This window comes from Vombatus ursinus, unplaced genomic scaffold (assembly GCF_900497805.2).
Source record: "Vombatus ursinus unplaced genomic scaffold, bare-nosed wombat genome assembly UNPS02014799.1, whole genome shotgun sequence".
Lineage (NCBI taxonomy): Eukaryota > Metazoa > Chordata > Mammalia > Diprotodontia > Vombatidae > Vombatus > Vombatus ursinus.
Window position 1 is genome coordinate 4,131,333 of NW_020954577.1, and position 21,870 is coordinate 4,153,202.

At 44.2% G+C, this 21,870-nt stretch overlaps 1 protein-coding gene across 1 annotated transcript in view; it reads right to left on the reverse strand.

The window, feature by feature from the left end:
* LOC114050592 (beta-chimaerin) overlaps window positions 1-21,870 on the reverse strand; it is a 291,310-nt gene that overhangs the window by 64,204 nt on the left and 205,236 nt on the right. The window contains exons 5-6 of the mRNA XM_027872407.1: window positions 18,562-18,675; window positions 16,554-16,839 (exon numbers count right to left, since the gene is read on the reverse strand). Coding sequence (XP_027728208.1) covers window positions 16,554-16,839; window positions 18,562-18,675 — 400 coding nt within the window. The remainder of the gene's footprint in view (window positions 1-16,553; window positions 16,840-18,561; window positions 18,676-21,870) is intronic.

The following is a 21,870-nucleotide window of genomic DNA, read 5'->3' on the forward strand; positions in this document are numbered from 1 at the left end:
TTCTCTCAAATGAAGAGTTTTCAAATCATCCCTGGGTTCCTTAAGAAATACACATACCATATTGGCAAATGGTAGCACATGAAATAAGGATGCTCCCAGGAAACAAGCATTTATGAAGCACCTATTATGTACCAGGCACATATCAAGTGCTTTACAAATATTATCTCATTTGATCTTTACAATAACTCTGGGAGGTAAGCGCTATTATTATTCTCATTTTAAGATGGGGAGACTGAGGCAGACAGATGGAATGACTTGCCCAGGGTCATGTAGCTAGTGTCTGAGGCCTGATTTGAACACAAGTTTTCAATCTACATTCCTCTTGGAAGGGATCCTAGAACCTCAGAGCTGGGAGAGGCTGCTCATTCCAAAACGTCCATGACCAGGAATGCCCTCTATAATATCCCAGACAAGTGGGACACCCAACCTTTGCCACCGACCATCTCCCCAGGCAGCCCAGTTCACTCTTTTTTTTTTTTGGTAAGGCAATCAGGGTTAAGTGACTTGCCCAAGGTCACACAGCTAGTGAGTATCATGTGTCTGAGGCAGGATTTGAACCCAGGTCCTCCTGACTCCAGGGCCGGTGCTCTATCCACTGCGCCACCTAGCTGCCCTGATAGGAAGCTTTTAAAGCATTAATAAATGGTTGTCGATTGATGTACCTGCTTCTCTATAACTTTCCCCCCTTTTTGTCATCTGGAGCCAAACAGAATGATGATGATAACTGGCATTTATATAGATAGCACTCTCAGGTTTGCAAAATGCTTTCTAGATAATCTTATCTAAGCCTCACCACAATCCTGGGTAGTTCATGCTGTTATTATCCCTATTTTATGACTGGGGAAACTGAGCCTAAGGGAGGTTAAGTGCTTCACCCAGGGTCACACTGCAAGGGAGTGTCAGAGAGATCTGAACTTTGGTCTTCCTGACTCCCTCAAGTCCAGTACCATGTAGCTGCCTCACGTGATGGGCCAGCTTGCCTTTTTTTCCCCAGCACACTCCCCTCCTCCTACACTCCTTCCCCAAGTCCTCTTTTCTCTGGGCTATGCATCCAAAGTTGCCTGGATGAGTCCTCATATGGCAAGGAATTCAATTCCCTCATCATTCTGGGTGTCCTCTATTGCCTGGATTCCAACTTGACAGTGACTGTTCTGAAATATGGCACCCAGGGCAGAGTAGGCAGGATTATTTTCTCCTTTGTTTCAGACCTTATGCCTTTGCTAACGTGGTCCAAGATCCTTTATACTGCCATGTCACCATATTAATGACTTTGCAGTATCACCTTCAACCAGTAGAAATGGGTCAAAAGACTTGACATGCCTACCAGTGGAAAGGGCTGCATTAGACTCTCCCAGGCTAGAAGCCCAATCCAATTAGCTCTATTGACTGATGGGGTGATGGCCCCGGGGGAAGAGCGGAAATTCAAAGCTTTTAGCCAACAGCTTCAACTTTCACTACTCGTAAAACCCTAAGGCCATAAACACTCAACTTTTACTTCCTTCCCCTGCTCATGCTTGGTGGAATTCCTAAGAGGCCATAAAATGGCCCCTGGGGAGGAAGGGGAAACAAAATGACCTAGCTGGACAATCAGCATTTGAATCATCCATCGGGGGCTAAGCTCTGTCTGGCCTCCTAGCACTTTCCACAAGAGCCCTACAAGGGATCCACGGATGGGTGGGCCTGGCCCACAAACCATGATATTAGCAAGGGAAATGTTCTCAGTTTCAGGCTTGTGGGTAGGAGAAGGGGAATGCCAGAAAGGTTCTCAGCACTTTTGTCCAAAGTGAGGTCTTTTTTGACCCAGGTGCAGAATTGGTTAGCAATAGGACAAAAAAAAAAAAAAAAAAACAAAAAAAACCAAACCTACCAGGTACTTTTCATAGGACAATAGATTTAACACCATATGGAACCACAGGGACTAATAAATCCAACTCCTCATTTTACAGATGAGGAAACCCTAAGTAGTAAGTTTCTGCCTCAGTTTCCTTATATGTAAAATGGGAATAATAGTAGTACTTATCTTACAGGATTGTTTCGAGGATAAAATGAGATAATATTTGTAAAGTGCTTTGCAAACCTCTAAGCTCTGCATAGATAGGTCATGAAGCTGGGTGATGAGTGTAGGCCTGGAGTTAGGAAGACCTGAGTTCAAATCTGACCTCAGACATTTATTAGCTGTGTGACCCTGGGCAAGTCACTTCACCCTGTTTGCCTCAGTTTCCTCATCTGTAAAATGAGCTGGAAAAGAAAACAGCAAACCACTCTCCAGCAAACAATGTCTGCCAAGAAAACCCCAAATGGGGTCATGAAGAGTTGGACATAGCTGAAATGCCTGAACAACAACAATTATTATTCATTGTGGGTGGTATTAAGGCTGGGATTTGAACCCAGACCCCTTGCCTCCCAGTCCTGCCTTTCCCACTGTGTCAAACTTTTATTAAACTTTGGTTTCTTCCTGAAAGAAAGACCCTTTTGAACATCAACATTATTCTGGGGACAATATTGGGCTGTGAAACAGAGCCTCCCAAAGACCAAAGTTTCAGATCACCCAGAAGACAATGGAGGGCCACATGGCAGAGCTGAGTAGGTTGCAATAAACCAGTGAGAACTTGCCAGGAGCAGCTTAAAAGACATTATCAGAGAGTTGTATGGCTGGAAAAGATGGGCTGGTCCACTGGAAATGACTGCGAGCGCTTTTGGTAACTACATCATGGCAGGGCGTCTAGGAGAAGCCACTTCCCTCCCCCACCCCCCAGCACCTTGGGGTAGACCCCTTGTAATGAGCTCACGGGAGAATGTGGAGCAGGGTGGGCAGGTGGGGATGGGTAGGACTCAGCATCTTTGGAGGGAATCCACGTGGATGAGACCTCCCAGATCTGTGGGGAAATCCATACCACAAAAACAAAACACAAGAACCAACAGTTACAAAAACTTACCATTGCTTTTCACAAGAACTTACTTCATACTATCAAAGCCGGTGTCAGTTCCTGGAAACTTTAAGGAAAACCTGCCATCTAGTGTCAAAACCATGTGATCGCAAAGATAAGTCATTTCAAGAAGCTTAGAGAGAGGATTTCAGTAATTGGGTCGTAGATCAGAGCTAGAAGGGACTTGAGAGGTCCTCATCCCCTCTTTACAGATGAAGAAATTGAGGCCAGAAAGATTAAGCCCCTTGCTCAAAGGCACACATTACCAGTAAACGTCAGACCTATAGTTAGGACATCACCAAGCCCATCCAAGCACTGCCGGTCTAAGCTTTGGTTGTAAATACACTGTATGGAGGTTGATTCTTTTAACAAGTTGGAAGAAATTGTCAGTCCCCTCTAGAAGACCAGCATTCCCTTCACACCGTTCCTCTAGTTCTGGATTTGCCGAGACCAAATAAATGAAATCTCACTGTACCACCCCATTTAACACTGATTATATGTATATATGTATGTGTGTGTATATATGTACACACACACACACACACATATATATCCCTTCCACATCACTGGGGGCTTAGGACATGGTACCTCCCCCTCCATCTCCCAACAATCTGGAAAATCCATGAAAAATTTTTTGGCCCTCCCTTCATACCAGAGAAGTCTGAATTATTATGGCATTAAACGATAAAATATGTTTGTATGCTACAATACTATACATATATTTTATGCATTTCTGAATTTCTAAACCTTTTCTGTGCTGTGTGCTGGCCTTCACGTGTTATCCGTAGGTTCCGCAAAACTCCCAAACTTCCCATTTAATTAGTGTAAATTAAATTAAATTAATTAAAACTCCAAAATTCCCGTTTAATTTTTCTATGCTGACCCGTGATATAATGGAAACCACGATGGTGAAAGTCACGATGTGGAAAGGATAGCTACGTGTATGTGGGTATAAGTATAGATGTATGTATATGTAGGTATATATATGTGTGTGTGTGTGTATGTATGTATATTCTGAGATATCATGAGACACACTGTCTGTGGGACTGTAGGCAAGTAAGTCATGTAACAATTTGCTCTAGGTAACTCTAGGAACTCTAAGGGCAGCTAGGTGGTGCCAGAGTGCACAGAGAGCTGGGCCTGGAGTCAGAACGACTCCTCTTCCTGAGTTCAAATCTAACCTCAGATACTAGCTGGGTGATCCTGGGCAAGTCACTTCACTCTGTTTGCCTCAGTTTCCTCTTGGTTAGAGACAGTATAGAGTACAGGATAGAATTCTGGACTTGCACTCAAGAAGATGCACATTTGAATGCCCCTTCTGATACATACCAGCAGTATAACACATGACCCTTCTCTGCCTCAGTTTCCTCCTCTGTAAATGGTCTATTCTAGCTCTCAATCTCCAAACCTTACAATTCGGAGTCTAGGACTCTTTGGTTTGGATATTTGAAGTCACAATTTTAAATTGGTAGGAGATACCCCTCCCTTTGTGTATTAAGCAACCTCTCCCTTTCATGCCCATTGTCATGCCTTATTTTCTTCCCAACAAAGTTACCGGACTTCCTTTCTCTCAAACACAGAATCACTGACCTTTAGAGGCTGAAGGCCCTTTAGAAATCTTCTGGGCCCGGTGGTGACAAAGAATTGGAAATTGAGGGGATCAACAAGTTGTGGTATATGAATGTAATGGAGTACTATTATAATGTAAGAAATGATGAACAGGCAACTTCAGAAAAATATGGAAAAACTTGTTTGGACTGATGCTGAGTGAAGTGAGCAGAACCAGGAGAACATCGTACACAGTAACAGCCACAATGTTCGATGACTAACTTTGATAGACTTAGCTCTTCTCAAGGATCTAAGAAACTCCAAAAGACTCGCGATGGAAAATGCCATCCACGTAAAGAACTGTGGAGTTTGAATACAGATCAAAGCATACTATTTGCTCTTTTTTTCCTTCTGTTTTGTTTCTTCTTTCTTATGGTTCCTCCTATTGGCTCTAATTCTTCTTTAAAACATGACTAACATCAAAATATGTTTAATAGGAATGTATATGTAGAGCCTATATCAGATTGCACGCTGTCTTGAGAAGGGAGGCAGGGAGGAGGGGGAGAAAATTTAAAACTCAAAAGCTTATGGATGTAAATGTTGAAAACTAAAATTAAATAAATTAATTAAAAAAAAAAAAGAAATCATCTGGGCCAGCCTACTCTTTGACAGACAAGGAAAGAGACCCAGAAAGCCTGAAACCCCTGTAAAGGCCCCACAGGTAGCTGACGGAAGAGTCAGGACTCAAACTCGGGCTTCCCAGCCCCCCGACCTAACGTTGGTCAGTTTACGTCCAGCTGCCTCTGCCAATACTGACCTCCATCTTAGGAGGAGTTTCATACAATCACAGAAGGAACCTCAGCAGCTGTTAGGTCTATCCCACATCTAACAAAGCATCCTCTCTGCAACCCGCCTGAGAGCATCTGTTGTGGTTTGTCCTTCGTGTTCAAAGAGGACCAATGACATCAGGAGGGCGATGTCTTGACTTGCGTTGGATCAGATCAAGAGAGGCAGAGCTGCACAAGGTCATCAGCCTGGCTCTGTCTTCCAGAGTTGTCCAAGCCCAGCGGCAGGATGAAAGTCCAGACGACTGGCGATGGCCGGGATGCAGCGGAGGACTTTGGCATCTTGGATGCTGTCTGATACCTGAGGGGGCATCTAGTCTCTGTCTGGATGAAGACCTCCAATGAGGAGGAGAAGCTCCCTTGGCACTCAGTCCACTCCACTTTTCTAATTGTTGGTGAGGTTTCCTTGCTTCGAGTCTAAGTGGTCTCCTTCATTCTTGGCTCCTTGTTCTGCCCTTTGGGTCCAATCAGAACCACTCTACCCTTATTACAAATGAAAGCCTTTTAGATACTTGGAGACAGCTGCTACGGACCCACTGAGATGGATGCTGAGTATCTGCTGTACGTTCTCTTCTCCAAGATAGACAACCCCAGTTCCTTCAGCTGATTCTCATGTGGCATGGAGTCTAGGTCCTTCGCCATCCTGGTCATCCTCCTCTTGATACCCTCCTACTCACCAGTGTACTGCCTAAACTGTGGCAATCAGAACCGAACACAGCAACTCAGGCGTGGCCAGCCCAAGGCGGCATCCGACAGAACCATCCGATGAAGACAATGTCCCACAAGGGTCTCCTTTGGACTCCAAGGGGCTTGCAGTCCACTAAAACCCCTGGATCTTTTTCAGAAGCATTGACCAGCCTAGTTTCTTATGATTACAGACTCTAGTAAAATAAACAGAAGCCAGACAATTTGTTGGAGTTAGCAATATATGGTTAGGAGAGTCCCTGGAAAATATCTTTTGCGCCAAATGTAGTAAGAGGGAGGAGATGGCTACACAAGGGAGCAGACAGCATTCAATGCATGAATGGTTAAAACTCTGGACTAGTCTTGGATCTGGGTTCAAATCCTGGCTCTAACACTTACCAGCTGTAGGACCTTTGGCAAAAAACTTAAGTTCTCTGGAACAAGACAAATCAAATCAAACACTTGCCCTATGCCAGGCCCTGTGCTAAGGTCTAGTGGTGAAAAGAAAGCCCCTCCCCCCAAAAAACAGTCCCTGCTCTCAAGAAGCTCATGGTCTAATGGGGGAGGCATGTGAACAGCTATGTACAAACAAGCTACAGACAGGCTCACACCGGCAGTCACCAAGGGAAGGCTTCCTGTAGAAGATGGGATTTTAGCTGGGACTTGAAGGAAATCAGAGAAGTCAGGAGGCGGAGATGAGGAAAGACAGGATGCTATGGCGGACAAGCGAGGGAAAACACTTGGCGTGGGAAGTGAAGGGGGCCAGTGTCTCTGCATGGCAGAGAACATGGCAGTGAGTAAGGTGGAAACAGACTGGAAGACATCCTCACCTGTCACATGATGGGAAGAAAGTGTGCAGCCTACTTCCCTGGGCTGTACCAGCACAACCACCACCACTGATGATGCCATTTTGAAACCTTGCACTTTCTTCACACAAACTTGAGTGGGCTCAGAGCCCGGAAGAACAGCGCACGCAGTGAGCTCTTCTTATTTATGGCTTTTTAGGACTATAAATTTCAAGGCTGTGACAAGAGGTGAATTGGATGGCAGACAACCTTCTAAATGTTTATAAGGCCAAATACGGCACTGATTTCAACTCATCCTAATTTATTTTTCTACATCCTAGAAAGGAGTGAGATGAAAGCTTAGGGCGAGAGCTCGAGTTACCTTGGGGTTTAGTGAAACATATCAATCGGGTCCTGCCAACCCTTTTGAAATTCATCCCTCTCACGGCTGAGGATTCGTATAGGGATTTTCAAACCACAGAAGGGGCTTGCTTTGTCTGTGATGAACACTTCTCCTTCTGAGGTATGTCCCCAGACAGATACCCTTCATCTTAAAAGCGATTCAGCCCAGAACTGAAAGTGGATAAAATTGGCACAGAGTGATTGGATCTGGATATTCTTAAAGGGAAATAATCCTAGAAGTGTGAAATGATTCTGAGTATAATTTCCTGTTTAGACATTTTAAATTAACCAATCACAGTTCATTGGAGGCGGGTGCGGTGGGGTGGAGTCGCATTTTCCTTATGCCTTGATTTCAGGGAAAATTAAAGAATACTTCATAGGAAGCTTATTAAAATATGATCTAGAACCAGGTCTGGTCTTAGCCTTGTGGTGTCATCCCAGGAGAACGATTTTCAGTAAAGGGCTGCTAGGAGACATTAGGACCAGACGGCCAGACGTTGTTCCTGATACTCAATACTTCAAAGAATAGGTGATTTTGCTACTGATGCAGATCCTGACCCCTTCATGACTCAGCCACTGGAGTTTGAGAAATACGGTGGCCAAAGAAGTCATCACCCAGCCTTCTAGCTAAAAATGACCCTCTCTCAACTTAGCCAGGTTGGACAAGAGTCTGCTGGTAGAACCCTCAGGAAACTACAGCTACCTCCACACCATGATGAGCACTTCACTCAGGGGGTGAGGGCAGTGAAATCTGACCATGAGTGGAGTAGTATTGGGAGAGGGGGTTGCATATCTCCTCTCCTGATCCATATCTCTTTAAAAATAATAATAATAAATTAATTTTATATGCATTTATTATTTCACTCTCCCAATGCCCCTCCTCCAAATTGAAAAATTCAGATAAAAAAAACCTCATAACAAATATGCATAGTCCAGCCAAAAAGATTCCCACATTGACCATGTCCAAAAATATATGCCTTACTCTGCATTTTTAAATTCACCACCTCTCCGGCAGAATGTAGGTGGCGTGTTTCATCATCAGTTCTCTGGACTCATTGTTTATCATTGCATTGATCATAGTTCTAAAGTCTTTCAAGATGTTTTTCTCAATAACATTGTTGTCATTGTATAAATTGATCTCCTAATTCTGCTCATTTCTTTATGCATAAGATCATAGAGCCCTTCTCAGTCTCCTCTGAAATTGTCCATTTGGTACAGTAATTTCCATTCCAGTCATACGCCCTAACTTGTTTATCCATTCTCCAATAGGTCAGCATCCCTTTGGTTTCTAGTTTTGGACTACTATGAAAAGAGGTGTTCTAAATATTTTTTGTACACAAAGGTCCCTTTCCTTTTTCTTTGATCTCTTTAGAACACAGGCCTAGTGGGTGTATGGGGTCTGTCCCAGGACCCTCTTTAAGTGCCCTCTGGACCCATGAGGCACTTCTCAGGTCTGTGCCTCATTTCCTGGCTGCTCTTCCTGAGCTACTGCTCGCCTCAACACTAGCGCTAAAAAGATTACCTGCTATAGCTAGTCGCAAGTTAGAAGGTGTGACATTTGACTTCTTAATAATTAAAACAAATTGAAAGAAAAAAGGGAAGAAAGAAGGGGATGACACAAAGAAACCCACAGGAAAGTGATAAAATTGTGTTTTCTGCCTGTTGGTACCTCTAAGCTTTCCCGACTCCTAAACCTTATTGGGTTAGTAAATGGAAAAGAGGCAGAAAGTGAAATATTAACTGGGGAAATTCTTCAGTGATTAAGTATAAGAAAAGACAAAGCCAGCAGAGACATTTATAAACCACCACTATAAAGCAGCCAGACATTTCATTATTAAGAAATGAGTAATCCCTGTTTTACAAACTTCCCCAGAAACAACCGAAGTAAATAAACCACCACAGAGCCATGATGCTTGAATTTCCATCAGCGTCAGTGCAAATAGTCTGGGAAATCACGGCTGGCTCCTGCCTGCTTCAGCCCCCGATCAGACATGAGGACCGCCGTCGGCCCCAGGACGAGGAGGCCCCACCGTCGGTCTCTGCTTCTCCGGGCGCTGGTCTTTTCCAGGGCAAGACCAAACGCAGAAACGACTCATAGGATTGACTCACAGCTTGAAGAAGCTAGAAAGTTCATCGTTCTGGCCCCAAGTGCTCACTTCATAGATGAGGAAACCAGGAGAAAGTAAATGGCGACCCATCTGGCTCCTCGCGCCTTCTTCTCCGTGAGATCCTTCATCTCTGGACAGAGTTTGTACGCACTTGGCTATCGTTGTGTTGTTGCTTATCTGGGAACACGGGGCATTCTTCTAGCACAATGGAAGCTCCTTGAGGCCAGGGACTATTTCATTTCTCTTTGAAACCTCGGTGCCTAGCACGGTGCCCAGCAGATGTTGTTATTCAGTCATGTCTGACTCCTCATGACCCCGTATGGGATTTTCTTGGCAAAGATACTAGAGTGGTTTGCCATTTCCTTCTCCAGTGGATTAAGGCAAACAGAGGTTAAATGACTTGCCTAGGGTCACACAGGTAGTGAGTATCTGAGGTCTTCCTGACTCCAGGGCCAGACTTTATCCACTGAACCATCCAGTAGGTGCTTAATAAATGCTCATTGATTGAAAGCAAAAAAAAAAAATCACTTTAACTTCTCACTGACAATGTGAAAGTAATATTTTTGGGGGGCAAGGACCCAGGGTTAGCTCTGTCTATGGGTGATGAGTTAAAGCCTGTAGATCCACCACTCTCTGCCTTCCCTGATACTGTAAGGACGTTACTGTCTATTTATGTTGAGCCTGGGGCAGTAGCTGTACCAGTGGGAGCTCAATAAAGGCTTGTTGATTTGTTGATTGAAACACACTACAAAGTGGAGGAGTGATAGCCAGCTCATCTGATCTTCACGACAGCCCTGGGAGGCAGGTGCTGTTATCACCCTCATTTTGCACTTGAGGAAACTGAGGCTTAAAAAGTTAGTTCATTTCCCAGGGTCACCCATAGCTAGGCAGGGTCTGAAGGAGGATTTGAACTCAGGACTTCCTGACTCCAAGTCTAGCATTCTACCCACGTTGATGCCATCATAAGTACTTCAAATCCAGATAAATGCTCTCAGGTCTCAATTTGCCTGTCAAAGACCATGCTTCCTTACCTGCCCGCAAGACAAAGCCAACTCTTAGGGAGCCTCGCCTAGCTGGTATGCCTCCACTGGCCACAAGATGGCAGTGTTCAAGCAGAGATCCCTCCCAGGCTGCGTCCTTTTCCTTGGGGTAGACAGATGCTTTGGAAGAGGGATGCCTCTTCCAAAATAGGCAGGCTATTTATTATAACATTTCTGATGGTCTGGGCTCAGGCCTCTATTTGGTCTCTTTAGGCACTCAGGCAGCATAGGGGCAGTCTGGGGACTCATCCAAGGAGGCACTTTCAAGGAAGAGAAATAAGAGATGGTATTTTCATCTTGGCAGCAGCCAAAACAAGGCTTCTTAAATGCTCAAGAGAGATGTGCCTCCTCTCCTCTAAGCCCCAGTGGATTAGTGTGCCTGGGCTGGACAGACAGACCTCAGGTCAATCAGAGATGATGGCTCCTGTGCTCCTCCACCACCGCTGCTGGGATCAAGTCTCCCATCATGGAGACCACCCACCCCACCCTAGAACTGGCTGTAATCATTCCAGGAGAATCTGAAGAAGCAACATGCATTGATGCTCCCAACACTCTGCCTATGGCCAAGTGGTCTCTCCAAACTTTCTTTAAACCTTATCTCCACCATGAAATTGTCTTTGATTAAGTGAAAGAGATTTTATTATTTCCCCTTCTCCCCTGTAGTCCCAAGAACACATAGCCATTTATTAAATGACTTGTGGAGATGCTATTGTGATAAGTGGGGTGAACATTTAAGGAAGAGACAAGAGAACTAAGGGCTGACCAGAGCTCCCAGAAACCCCCCAGTGTGAGCCCTGTGAATAGTTGTGGTTATTTACTCAACAGATGACTAAGGGCTCTGTGAGTGATAGACAGGTGGGGGTGATGGTGGAAGTGAAATGAAGACTTGGGGAAGAGTAGCATCTTTACTTGTGCAGTGCCTACGAGTGAGACTGTTGCAAATAGTTAAAATAAAACTTAAGTCTGATTCCAAGCAGCTGGTAACTGAGCTACTCTTTGAAGCTGGGGTGGCTCATCTAGTTTTTAGAAAGTTAAACTAACATTTAGTAATGTATATAGAGGATGTGCCACGTACTAGAGAAGAGAAAAAGTTTAGGTCACATAGGACTCCCGCCCTCATGGAGTTTGCCACTTAGCAGGGAAATACACCACACAGCTAACTCAAAAAGCCACATTAAATTTAGTGATGAACTTAGAAGTCATAGGATCAGAGTCTGAATCCTGACTCAGTGGGACCTTTGGCAAAGTCACTTAACTTGTCAGTGTCTATTTTCTCATCCATAAAATGAAGGCACTAGATCTCTACAGGCAGCTGGGTAGTGAAGTGGATAGATTGCTGGACGTGGAGTCAGGAAGACCTGAGCTCAAACCCAGCCTCAAGCTCCTACTAGTTGTATGACCCTGGGGTGTTGAGGGGGAGGGGAGAGATAGAATCTGGAACTGAAAGCTTTAAAAAATAATGTTATTAAAAAAAAAAAAAGAAATGCAAGCAAGTGTTATGAGGACTAAGTGAGAGAGAGAGTGTGATCTGTACCAGCAGGGAGGTCCCACCCTGACAAAATCGGGAATCAAGAAGTATCTGAAAACATTTTAATGTTACTTATTGTATACTCTGTCTTTATTTAACTGTGTACATGTTGTTTCACCCTAGTGGAATGTATGCTTCCTGAGAGCAGGGGCTATTTCATTTTTTATCTCTGATGTTTAATAATTGCTTGAATAAGTGAATTAATGAATGTATGCATCCTTAATTAGATGATTTTTTTTATAAAGAAAAGAAAAACTACCAGGAAGCTGCTCAAAATGAGACGGACCAGTTATTTCTTTTCCTCATCAACACTGTCAGGTTTACCCTGATCCAAATGTAATATGTTCGCTCTGGCTTCCGTTAGAGATGATCAATAAGACAAATGGAGAAATGACTAAAATGTAAGTAACTTGGCACATAAATCACTTCTCTGCTTATAAGGAAGGACTCTTCAGAAACTGAACCATTTCACTCATTAAAGCCCTCGTAATTTGCTATTATCGAAGCCAACAGGAACCCCAGGCAGTTCTAAGTCATTCGATTTGTTTGTGCCTTCTCTTTTCTACTTACTGCTGCCATGGCAACTGCCCATTGACCTGCCCATCGGGGGAAATAGAATCTCTGGAAAGACCCAAAACGTTTCATAAATTCGCTTGTCAATGCAGGTCAGGAAGGAGCAGACAGATTTTTACTGAATGACTTACAAAGCCCACTAATGGAGCGAGCAGCCCCCACCATCTCACTCCAGCTTTGGGGAGGTTCACTTAGCAAGGACCAAACCATCTTAAGAGACTGAGGGGATAACCAGTTTCAGCCTCTCCTAGTTAAGCCCCTCTCTAAGCTTGCCTCCATAATTCAAATTTCTGTTCTCTACTTTATTTCTTTTGTTGTTCAGTTGTGTCTGACTCTTCATGACCCCATTTGGGGTTTTCTTCCCAAAGATATTGGAGTGGTTTGCTGTTTCCTTTTCCAGCTCATTTTACAGATGAGGAGACTGAGGCAAACAGGGTAAAGTGACTTGCCCAGGGTCACACAACTACTAAGTGTCTGAACCTGGATTTGAGAACGAGCTACACACAATGGAAAAAAAAAAAAAAAAGAATAAGCAGAAATAATGCCCAAAGGCAGTGGAACCCAGACAGATTGTGGTGAGCAATCTTGGTCCCAAAGAATGTACGAGTAGACAAACCTAATCTCCTCTTGGGGAGAGAGGAAGGATCATGGGCATAGAATGTCGCATTTGCTATCAGACACAGTCGTTTGGCCAATTGGCTTGGTTTAATGGGTTTTTGTATTTAGAATCACAGCTCTAGAACTGGGAGACACCTCAGAGACTACTGAATCATGGGATTCCTAACCTTTTTGTGAACCCCTTTGGCAACCTGGGGCAGCCTCTGGACCTTCTTCTCAGAACTATGTTTTTTAATTTTGTTTTAATTTAATTTTAATTTAATTAATTTAATTTTAATTTATAATAGAAGAAAATGAAATTTCAGCTAGAGGCTAGTGAAAATAAAGATGTCTTTTTTTTCCCATCCAAAGTGGCAGGTCCCTTCAAATCTATATCTATGTTGGAAGTTTATGGAAGTTATTAGTGATTTGACTAAAGTCAAACCAACTAGGAACATCCAAAGATAGGATTTGAATCCAGGCGCTTTGACTCCAGAACCAAGGCTCCCTCCACTTACAAGGTAGGGTTCTAGTTAGTGTGTGTGTGTGTGTGTGTGTGTGTGTGTGTGTGTGAGAGAGAGAGAGAGAGAGAGAGACAGAGAGAGAGAGAGAGAGAGAGAGAGTAGCACAGAATGACTTTGGTGTAAAAACAAAAGGCATCCATAAACACACATGGACACAGACACATACAGACACAGACACACATACACACGTGTGCAAGGAGAGGAAATCACCATTCAAGAAAATGACTTTGGAGCAGACTTGGTAAATAGAAATTAAAAAATTGCTTAGGATGAAAAATAAACAAATTGTGAATCCAGAATATAAGACTTTTTCCCCTTAAAGCAAACAAACAGCCAGAAACCTTACCAACTCCCCCAGTGATTTATTTCAAAAGGAAGCAACAGTTTCTCTGGAAACACGGAAGCTCTGAGAAAGGAGAAGAGATGACAAATCATTTTTTTCACAGAACAGCTGCTGGCCGGATGGAAACTCATTCTCCTGGACTAGAAAGCTCAATTAGAAAATCAATTAAGACCACCTTTGTTTCCTGCCAACATGGCAAGGTGACCACCCTTTCTCCTCCCTGTTTTGGATCTGATTCCTTGTAACCCTAGAAGACCACTGGAAACTCTTTGGTCCTGGTGCTGGTCATATCTAATTGGGGGGGGGGTCAGGGAGGAAACAGAATATTCCATTTTAATAACAGATTAGCCAGGAGCAGAAGGAACAGTCTTTGCCCTGCCCTGCCCTGCCTCCTGATATCTGTCCTCATCCTTGCTTGCTTTGGAAGATCAGCTCAGCATGGGCTCCATCATTGCAGAATCATCTGGCCGGCTGTCACTTTGTTTCAGGGGAACATGGTTAGGGCTGAGCAAAGCAGATGGTTTGTAAAGGGGCCACATCCAAAAAAAAATGCTGTGAGCAAATTGTGGTGGTGTCTTTCAGAGTTGTGGGAACAGGGAAGAATGAAATTAGCTCTTGGCCATCATGTCCCTCTGTCACAGGGTTCTTACCCTTTTTCTATCGCCGACCTCCTTGTTAGTCTGCTAAAGCTTATGGTTGTCTTCTAAGAACAATATTTTTAATGCATAAAATAAAAAAGCCTGGGCTTACAAAGGAAACCAATTCTATTGAAATACAATTATCAAAATAGCTTTTTAAAAAGAAGTTTATACAGGTTAAGAATGCATCTTACATCAAGGGCAGCTAGGTGGCACAGTGGATAGAGCACTGACTCTGGAGTCAGGAGGACCTGAGTTCAAATGTGACCTCAGAAACTTACTAGATGTGTGACCCTGGGCAAGTCACTTCACCCTGATTGCCTAGGAAAAAAAAATCCTTGCATCATATACCCATCTTCCCCCTGGACATCACCTACTCTCAGTCAGTGGCTTTCTAATCGCCTCAAAGGCAAGACCAATCACAGGGAAGACTATAATCACTGTCTTCTAACCTTCCCAGGCAGAACACTGATCACAACCATCATCCTGACATTCCCAGTGAAACTTTTCTAGTGAGTAAATCAATAAACATTTATTAAGCAACTACTATGTGCCAGGCACTGTGCTAAGCCCAGATGATACAAAGAAAAGCAAAACACTGGTTTCAAGGAGCTTTCAAAGTCTAATGGGAGAGACAACGTGAAAACAACTAAGTACAAACAGGATATAGACAGGACTAATTGGAAATAAGCAACAAAGCGAGCCTTGGTGTCAAAGGGGATCAGGGAAAGCTTCCTGTAGAAGGTGGAACATTAGGTAGGACTTAAAGAAAGTCAGGAGGTGGAGATGAGGAGGGAGCGAGTTCCAGCTGCGGGAGACAGTCAGTGAAAATGCCTGGACACCCTGGAGAAGAACATTTATAAATAATGACATTTTTGTGGAATTGGGGCTAGTCTCCACTTTGGAAAGTAATTACATCAGACTGCAAGACTTCAGAATTCTGATCAAGGTGCAACCAATCTTGATTGCAGAGACCTGGTGGAGAAGCATGCCTCCCTTCTAGCAGATGGCCGGTAGACTCTAGGTGTGGCACAAGGCAGGCAATTTCAGACACTGATAGTGATTTGTTAGAAGGCTACTAATTTAGGCACGGGTTGTCTCCCTGAATGAATGTAAACTCCAAAGTAGAACACAGTGCCTGGTTCCTAGTAAGTACTTAATCAATATCGGTTGATTGGTTGATTCTGTTGTAGTGGGAGGAGAGTCACTGGGAAGTGGTATTAATATAAAAGAAAAGACATCAATACAACATTAAAAACAAATTGGAAAAACTAAGATCTGTATCCCAAATACCCACTAATTCGCTTTGTGCATGTGTGGATAATGCAGCGAATTGAATGTACTTCTCACTGTGTGGGAAATAGGCCAGTAGGGTTCATAATCACAGGATATCCAGATCTCAGAGATGCAAACCTAGGAGGCTACTGAGTAAGTCTAACCTGTATCTGGATAGGAATCTTCTCTCCAAGGCATTAACTGCTCACTGAACTTCTGCTTGAAGGTTTCCAGTAGATGGGGCAATCTACTGCTTCCAGCCCATTCCACTTATGGGTAAGTCTCTTAATAAATGCTTGTTGATTGATTAACTAGGGAGATTTGCTTTATTTTAAGGTTAAATCTGCCACTTTGCGACTTTTCCATATTGCTCCTTGGGGCAATGCAGATTAATGGTGCTCCATCCTCCATTTGACAGCCCTTCAAAAATACTGACACATTGAGCGAAATGCTAGGTTCAAATACTAGTTATTACCTATTCCCTGCTAAAGGTAGACATATCTTCAAATAGCAATGAAAGGAAAAGGGCTCTTTGCCACGGTCATTGGTTAATTTCAGTGTTCCAAACCATATTTTCAATGTCTACATAACGAACGGTGAGTTGAAGTGATGCTCCCCTCAGTAGGATCACTGGGGATTTTCAAAGCACTTCAAAATATTTTTTAAAAATCAGCCAATTTTTAAAAGAGGAATAAAACCCACAAAGGTTATTTTCTTTCTACAGATCGAGCTTTACCTTTTCAACTGCCGGATGCTCTTCGCTGGTTACGCTCGTTTTTCTCGATTCGTGTTTTGACCTGCTCAGTCTCCTGGACACCTTCTCTCTTAGCAAAGTGGCGTAGCCAATGTGTTCATAGATAGGGTTTGTTGTCATTTTGGAAATGTACTCAGAGGCTTTTGTTTCTATGTACAGCGTGATCAAGCCATCTGTCACCAAGTCATGGATGGATTCAAACCTCTTCTCTCCCACAAAGTGTTTCCCATCGTAGAAAAGCCGGTAGTTAAGGGTCTGGTTTCCAAACCTGCATATTTGAGAATGAGAGAATTCATTAGCAGCCATGATGAGAAATTCATTATTAACAACAATGAGCCAGACAGACATGCAAACAACGCTAGCGTCGCCATTCATCTCATCCTCAAAGAGGAACCACAGTATAGGCCAGTTCCAACTTACAAACAACATGAGGGCTGGTCTAGAAATAGCCAGAGGTACAGAGGGGGCAGGGACTTGTTGCCATTACTGTAGGCTACCCTACTGCTTCTACAGTATTAAAACCTCTGTGCTCCTCTGCCCCACTTGGCACACCCATCCTCCTGCCTCTAGTCCTGGGCTTCTCAGTCACGGGGTCCATGGAGTTAATACCAAGGGTCTGTGACTGTCATTTTATCTTTATTTAGCTCCAACACAATATGCAGCATGAATGCCAGCATAATAAATAAGCAAATATCCCTTCTGTGGACTGAATAAATAATATGTCTCACACATATATATGTCAGACTATTTTTCAAATGTGTGAAGATGCTGTTGGGATAAATGGAACACACATTCATTTAAAAGCAGGAATTGGTACAGCAAACAGAAAAGTGGCCTCAGAGTCAGGAAAACCTGCGTTCAAGTCCTGTTAATGACTGAAGGGAGCTCAGCTGGCCCTAGCTCCCCAACCACATCTTCCTGCTGTGCCGTGGCTACCACTCCTGCTGGACAGCCTTCTAGCTCCTGCCCTGGGGCCATGTTAACTGGCCGCCTCCCTCTACCACCCAACTATGCTCCTTCCTTTTGTACTGCTTGCTTTGACACCAACTTCGGGTCAACAGAACCATTGCTTAAGGAAAAGGATGTCATCTAATTGCTCTATGACCCTACTCATCACCCCTCTGCCTTTACCTTTCCTTGGCCACAATTCTCCTATACACATTGTCTTTCACTATTAGAATATAAGCTCCTTGAGGGCAAGAATGGCCTCACTTTTGTATTTGTATCTGCATATGCTCAGCACCCTGTCTAGCACATTCTAGGCTCTTAGTAGGTGCTTTTTCAATTCATTCACTCATTCATTCATACTACCTATATGACCTCTGGGCAAGTCACTCAATCTCTCCATGCCAGCCAGGAATTCTCTCAATACTCGAAGTTACACAAGAGTTGCTGACCTACATTGGTGGAGGGAGTCCTCACTCTGGGAGTTTCTACCCTGATATGATCATGGGTCTGGATATTACAGAAATGCACTGATAGGTGAAGGGTCTGTAATTTCCTCAGCACAAGGAACACTGGGGCGTGCAAACACCACCCCACCCCCACCCCCCACTGAAGATCATAGCTTGTCTATGACTTAGTAGATAAGCCCTAGGGAATTAATTAATTACCTTCATAAGGGATTCTGAGTGACTTATCTAACATCACACAACTACTAAGCTGTCAAAATTTAGTGGAATTTGGGGGCAGCGAGGTGGCACAGCGGATAGAGCACTGGCCCTGGATTCAGGAGGACCTGAGTTCAAATCCAGCCTCAGACACCTAACACTTACTAGCTGTGCGACCCTGGGCAAGTCACTTAACCCCATTGCCTAACCAAACAAAAAAAAATTAGCGGAATTTGAACACAGGTCTTATTGACTCCACGCCCAGAATTCTATCCACTACATGGAGAAGCCTCATTAACAATCAACAGTGACTTCAGAAAAGAAGTAACAAACATAGTAAATGACTCTCATTTCATTGTTGCCAATGTCACAAAGTTTACCTTAGCGCTAACGTGTAGCAGCCGGGCTGTCGCTGACTTTCTCTGAGAATATAGGCGCCCTCTGCACCCCCAAGAAGCTCATCAGCTTGCTCGCGAGAGATGATCCCGTGAAACCTACGAGAGGAGAACATTACAGCGCGAGCCACCAAGGTCAGAACGGAGCGCAACAGCTCAGGCTCACTTACGCATTGAGGCCGACAACAGCTGTGGGGAGGTGATGACCTGGGGCAGGTTCCCCACCCTCTGTCCTGGTAGGTCATGCTCTCAAGTGGGGGGGGGAATAGCTGTGAAGTCGAATCACCCCACCTGAGGTCTCCCTTGCTAACGGTGACAAAGACAGGGGAAGGGTCATCATCCCTGACCCATCCGGGCATTGACATGTTAGAGCAAGAGCCGGACGCTTCAAAGGTTCAGCTTCCAGCGTTGTTCCCCAGCTACGCTTCCTCCTGTGGCTAAACGCTGGGGTCCTTTAAGTACAGGTTTTTTCGCTGTGCCCCTTGAGCAATCCACTTCCCTGCTCTGAACCCCACTTCCCTCATCTTCCTTTTTGGTGAGGGAAGAGACTGATTCTCCTTGGCATTTGTATGTAGCACTTAATAAATGCTTATTGATTAATTGATTAGCAAAATGGGATAATGATATCAGTTGAGAGGGACAGCCTGAGGTATACTGACTCTGTGGGGGTGGGCAAGTCATTTAACTTCTCAACGGACACCCCCACCCCAATCCCCAACTCTCCAAGGCTTTTGGTTGCAGAACGGTTGCTCATCTGCATAGGCAGAAGAGTATTCCTCACTGGGAGTTTCCTACACCCTTAAAATGGACACCCACCCATGCCCAAGCAAGAAAACTGTCTGTATCCTCCCAGGAAATCGCTGATGGAGAAATAAGGACCCACTGTCCCCGCAGGGCGGCTTTTGCTGTTATCTTCCTTGACATCAGATTGAAAGCAGCATCAAAGGGCCAGAACACAATTCTTTTTTCCATTTCTGTAAAGATACCAAAGGCATGCGCGAGCTGTTCATCGGCCATCCCTCACTCTCAAAGCATGGCCAGCCCAGCATCTTTTTCAGTCTTTGGGGACATCCTGTCTCCTCAGTCTCCTGGGCAGTTTGTCCTTTGCAATGGGCTGCAGCCCGCCCCTACCCATCATGCACCTCTCCATCGCCCTTTGGGTGAGCCTCAACTTTAATTCTTCTGAGGCTAGAGTATTCATAACCTCACAGGAAGGATGTTGGTGTTAAAAACATGGGAGAAGTTTGGGGCTCATTAAATGTGTTATACGCTTTCTCAAAGGCAGTCCACTTTGCTGGCCTCCTGCTGCTCCACTCTGGACCCAGATCGTTTTTTCTGTGCAGCGCCTGCCTCACACATATGTACCGATAGACCTCTGCAGGTTGTCCCTCTAACTGCATACCATGGCCTGGAGAGCAGGCAAACACTATGATCCCATTAACGCAGCCCAAGGTCCCACCAGCTCCTCCCATGGTTGCCTCCTGTGAGTTTGTATTAAGTTGAAACCCCTTAGCTGTTTGCTGGTTCATTACAATCCTGAGGTCTTTTTGTGGTTAACTCAAACGCCAAGGTCTTCCTTCATATGAACACTTGTGCTGGGTCTCCTTCTTCTGTACCTGTTCAATTAATGTTTTGGAATCTAAATTCACAACTTTGTATCCAGCCTTGATCAATTCAGTCCTAGTTGTTTCAGCCCACTGTTGCAACTGGCTAAATTTTTTTTTTCCTCTGAATTCTGTAGTTTGAAACGGTGTTTTTTTTTTCTGTTAAAAGTAGGACTGTCTATCTAGGATAGGCTAAAGTGATTTTCCTCTAAGAACTGGTTTCTTGATCAAAAGTTAAGTTCCTGTAGGCAGCTAGATGTAACAACAGATCTCACCCTTGATCTTAAGTCAGGAAGATCTGAGTTCAAATCCTCCATTAGATGCTTACTAATTGTGTGACCCTGGGCAAGTCACTGACCCTCTCTCAGCCTCAGTTTCTTTATCTATAAAATGGGGATAGCACCTACTTCTTCAGGTTATTATGAGGACATATTTGTAAAGTACTTTACAAACTTTAAAGAGCTATATAAATACTAGCTGCTATGATTATTCTTCTTTCAAAGTGTGGGAAAGCATTCTATATCCTATTTGTACCTGTCACTGCATTATTGCAAGCTTAGTCAAATCTGCCTAGAAACTGCTAAGGTCAGAATTTGGTCTGGGGACATAAATAAGTTTTGGAGAATCCTTGGAACAGGCTCCTCCCATTCAAATTGTCTTGGATTCTCTTCTGTCCTATTAGCTCAATCCTCCAATGGGTCTATGGTCTCATCAGTTCAGGAGTTCCCTCCAGTGATGCAGACTGTGGTCCATTCCCCCTTGTTCTCCCATAGATGGCCCTTTCAGTGTGGTGGAGACCTTCTTTGCTTTCTCTGTGTTTCCAGGGTACCTGTCCACCCGCCTGTCAGCCTTCACTGTTGCTACATGACTTCTTGTCCTAGCCTGCCATCTTTTATTCCCAAAGAATTGGCTTTCCCTCCTAAAAGCATATCATCTGACATTTTGATGTGGGAGCCTTTGGTATCTTCATTCAAGTTGTTCAGAAACACGAGGGAATTCAGAACCTCAGCACTGGGGATCCCTGAAAGCAGCTGGGGATGCTAGGGAAGAGAAAGCTCATAGGGAGCATGAGAGCTGTCTCCAAGTATTTGAAGGGCTGCCATGACAGAGGGCAGACTTGTTCTACCTGGTCACAGAGAGGGGAATGAGCAGCCGGTGGGGGAGGGGGAAGTTGCAGGAAGGCAAATTTAGGTTTGATGTTAGGAAAACTCCTAAAAATGGAGCCTTCAGAAGGAGAATGGGCCACAGTGGGAGACAACATCGTCCTCCTCACCAGACGTCTCTAAACAAAAAATAGGCAAATAGGAAAATGTCAATAATCGCTGACCCACTGGATTACTTTCCAATCACTACAACATCTGTCTGAGAATAATCCAAAGATGGATTGAGGAGATCAAGAATGAAGGAAACAGCAAAATGCAGCGGAAAGAGAATTGGATGAGGAAGCAGAGAGAATCCTGTTCTGTCTGTGCCCCTCACTTGGGAACATCACTCAAAGACCCTTGGTTCTCCATTTCATCTTCTAAAATGGAGGGCGTGGCCTAAAGCCCCAACTCTGGAGTCAAAGGAGGTGGTGCCGATACACCCTCTGATACTGGCAAGCCAATCTCTCCCAGCCTCAGTTTCCTCAACTTTACAATGAATTTCAGGTCCTTTCATACTCTAGACCTGTGATTCTAGGATCAGCCTG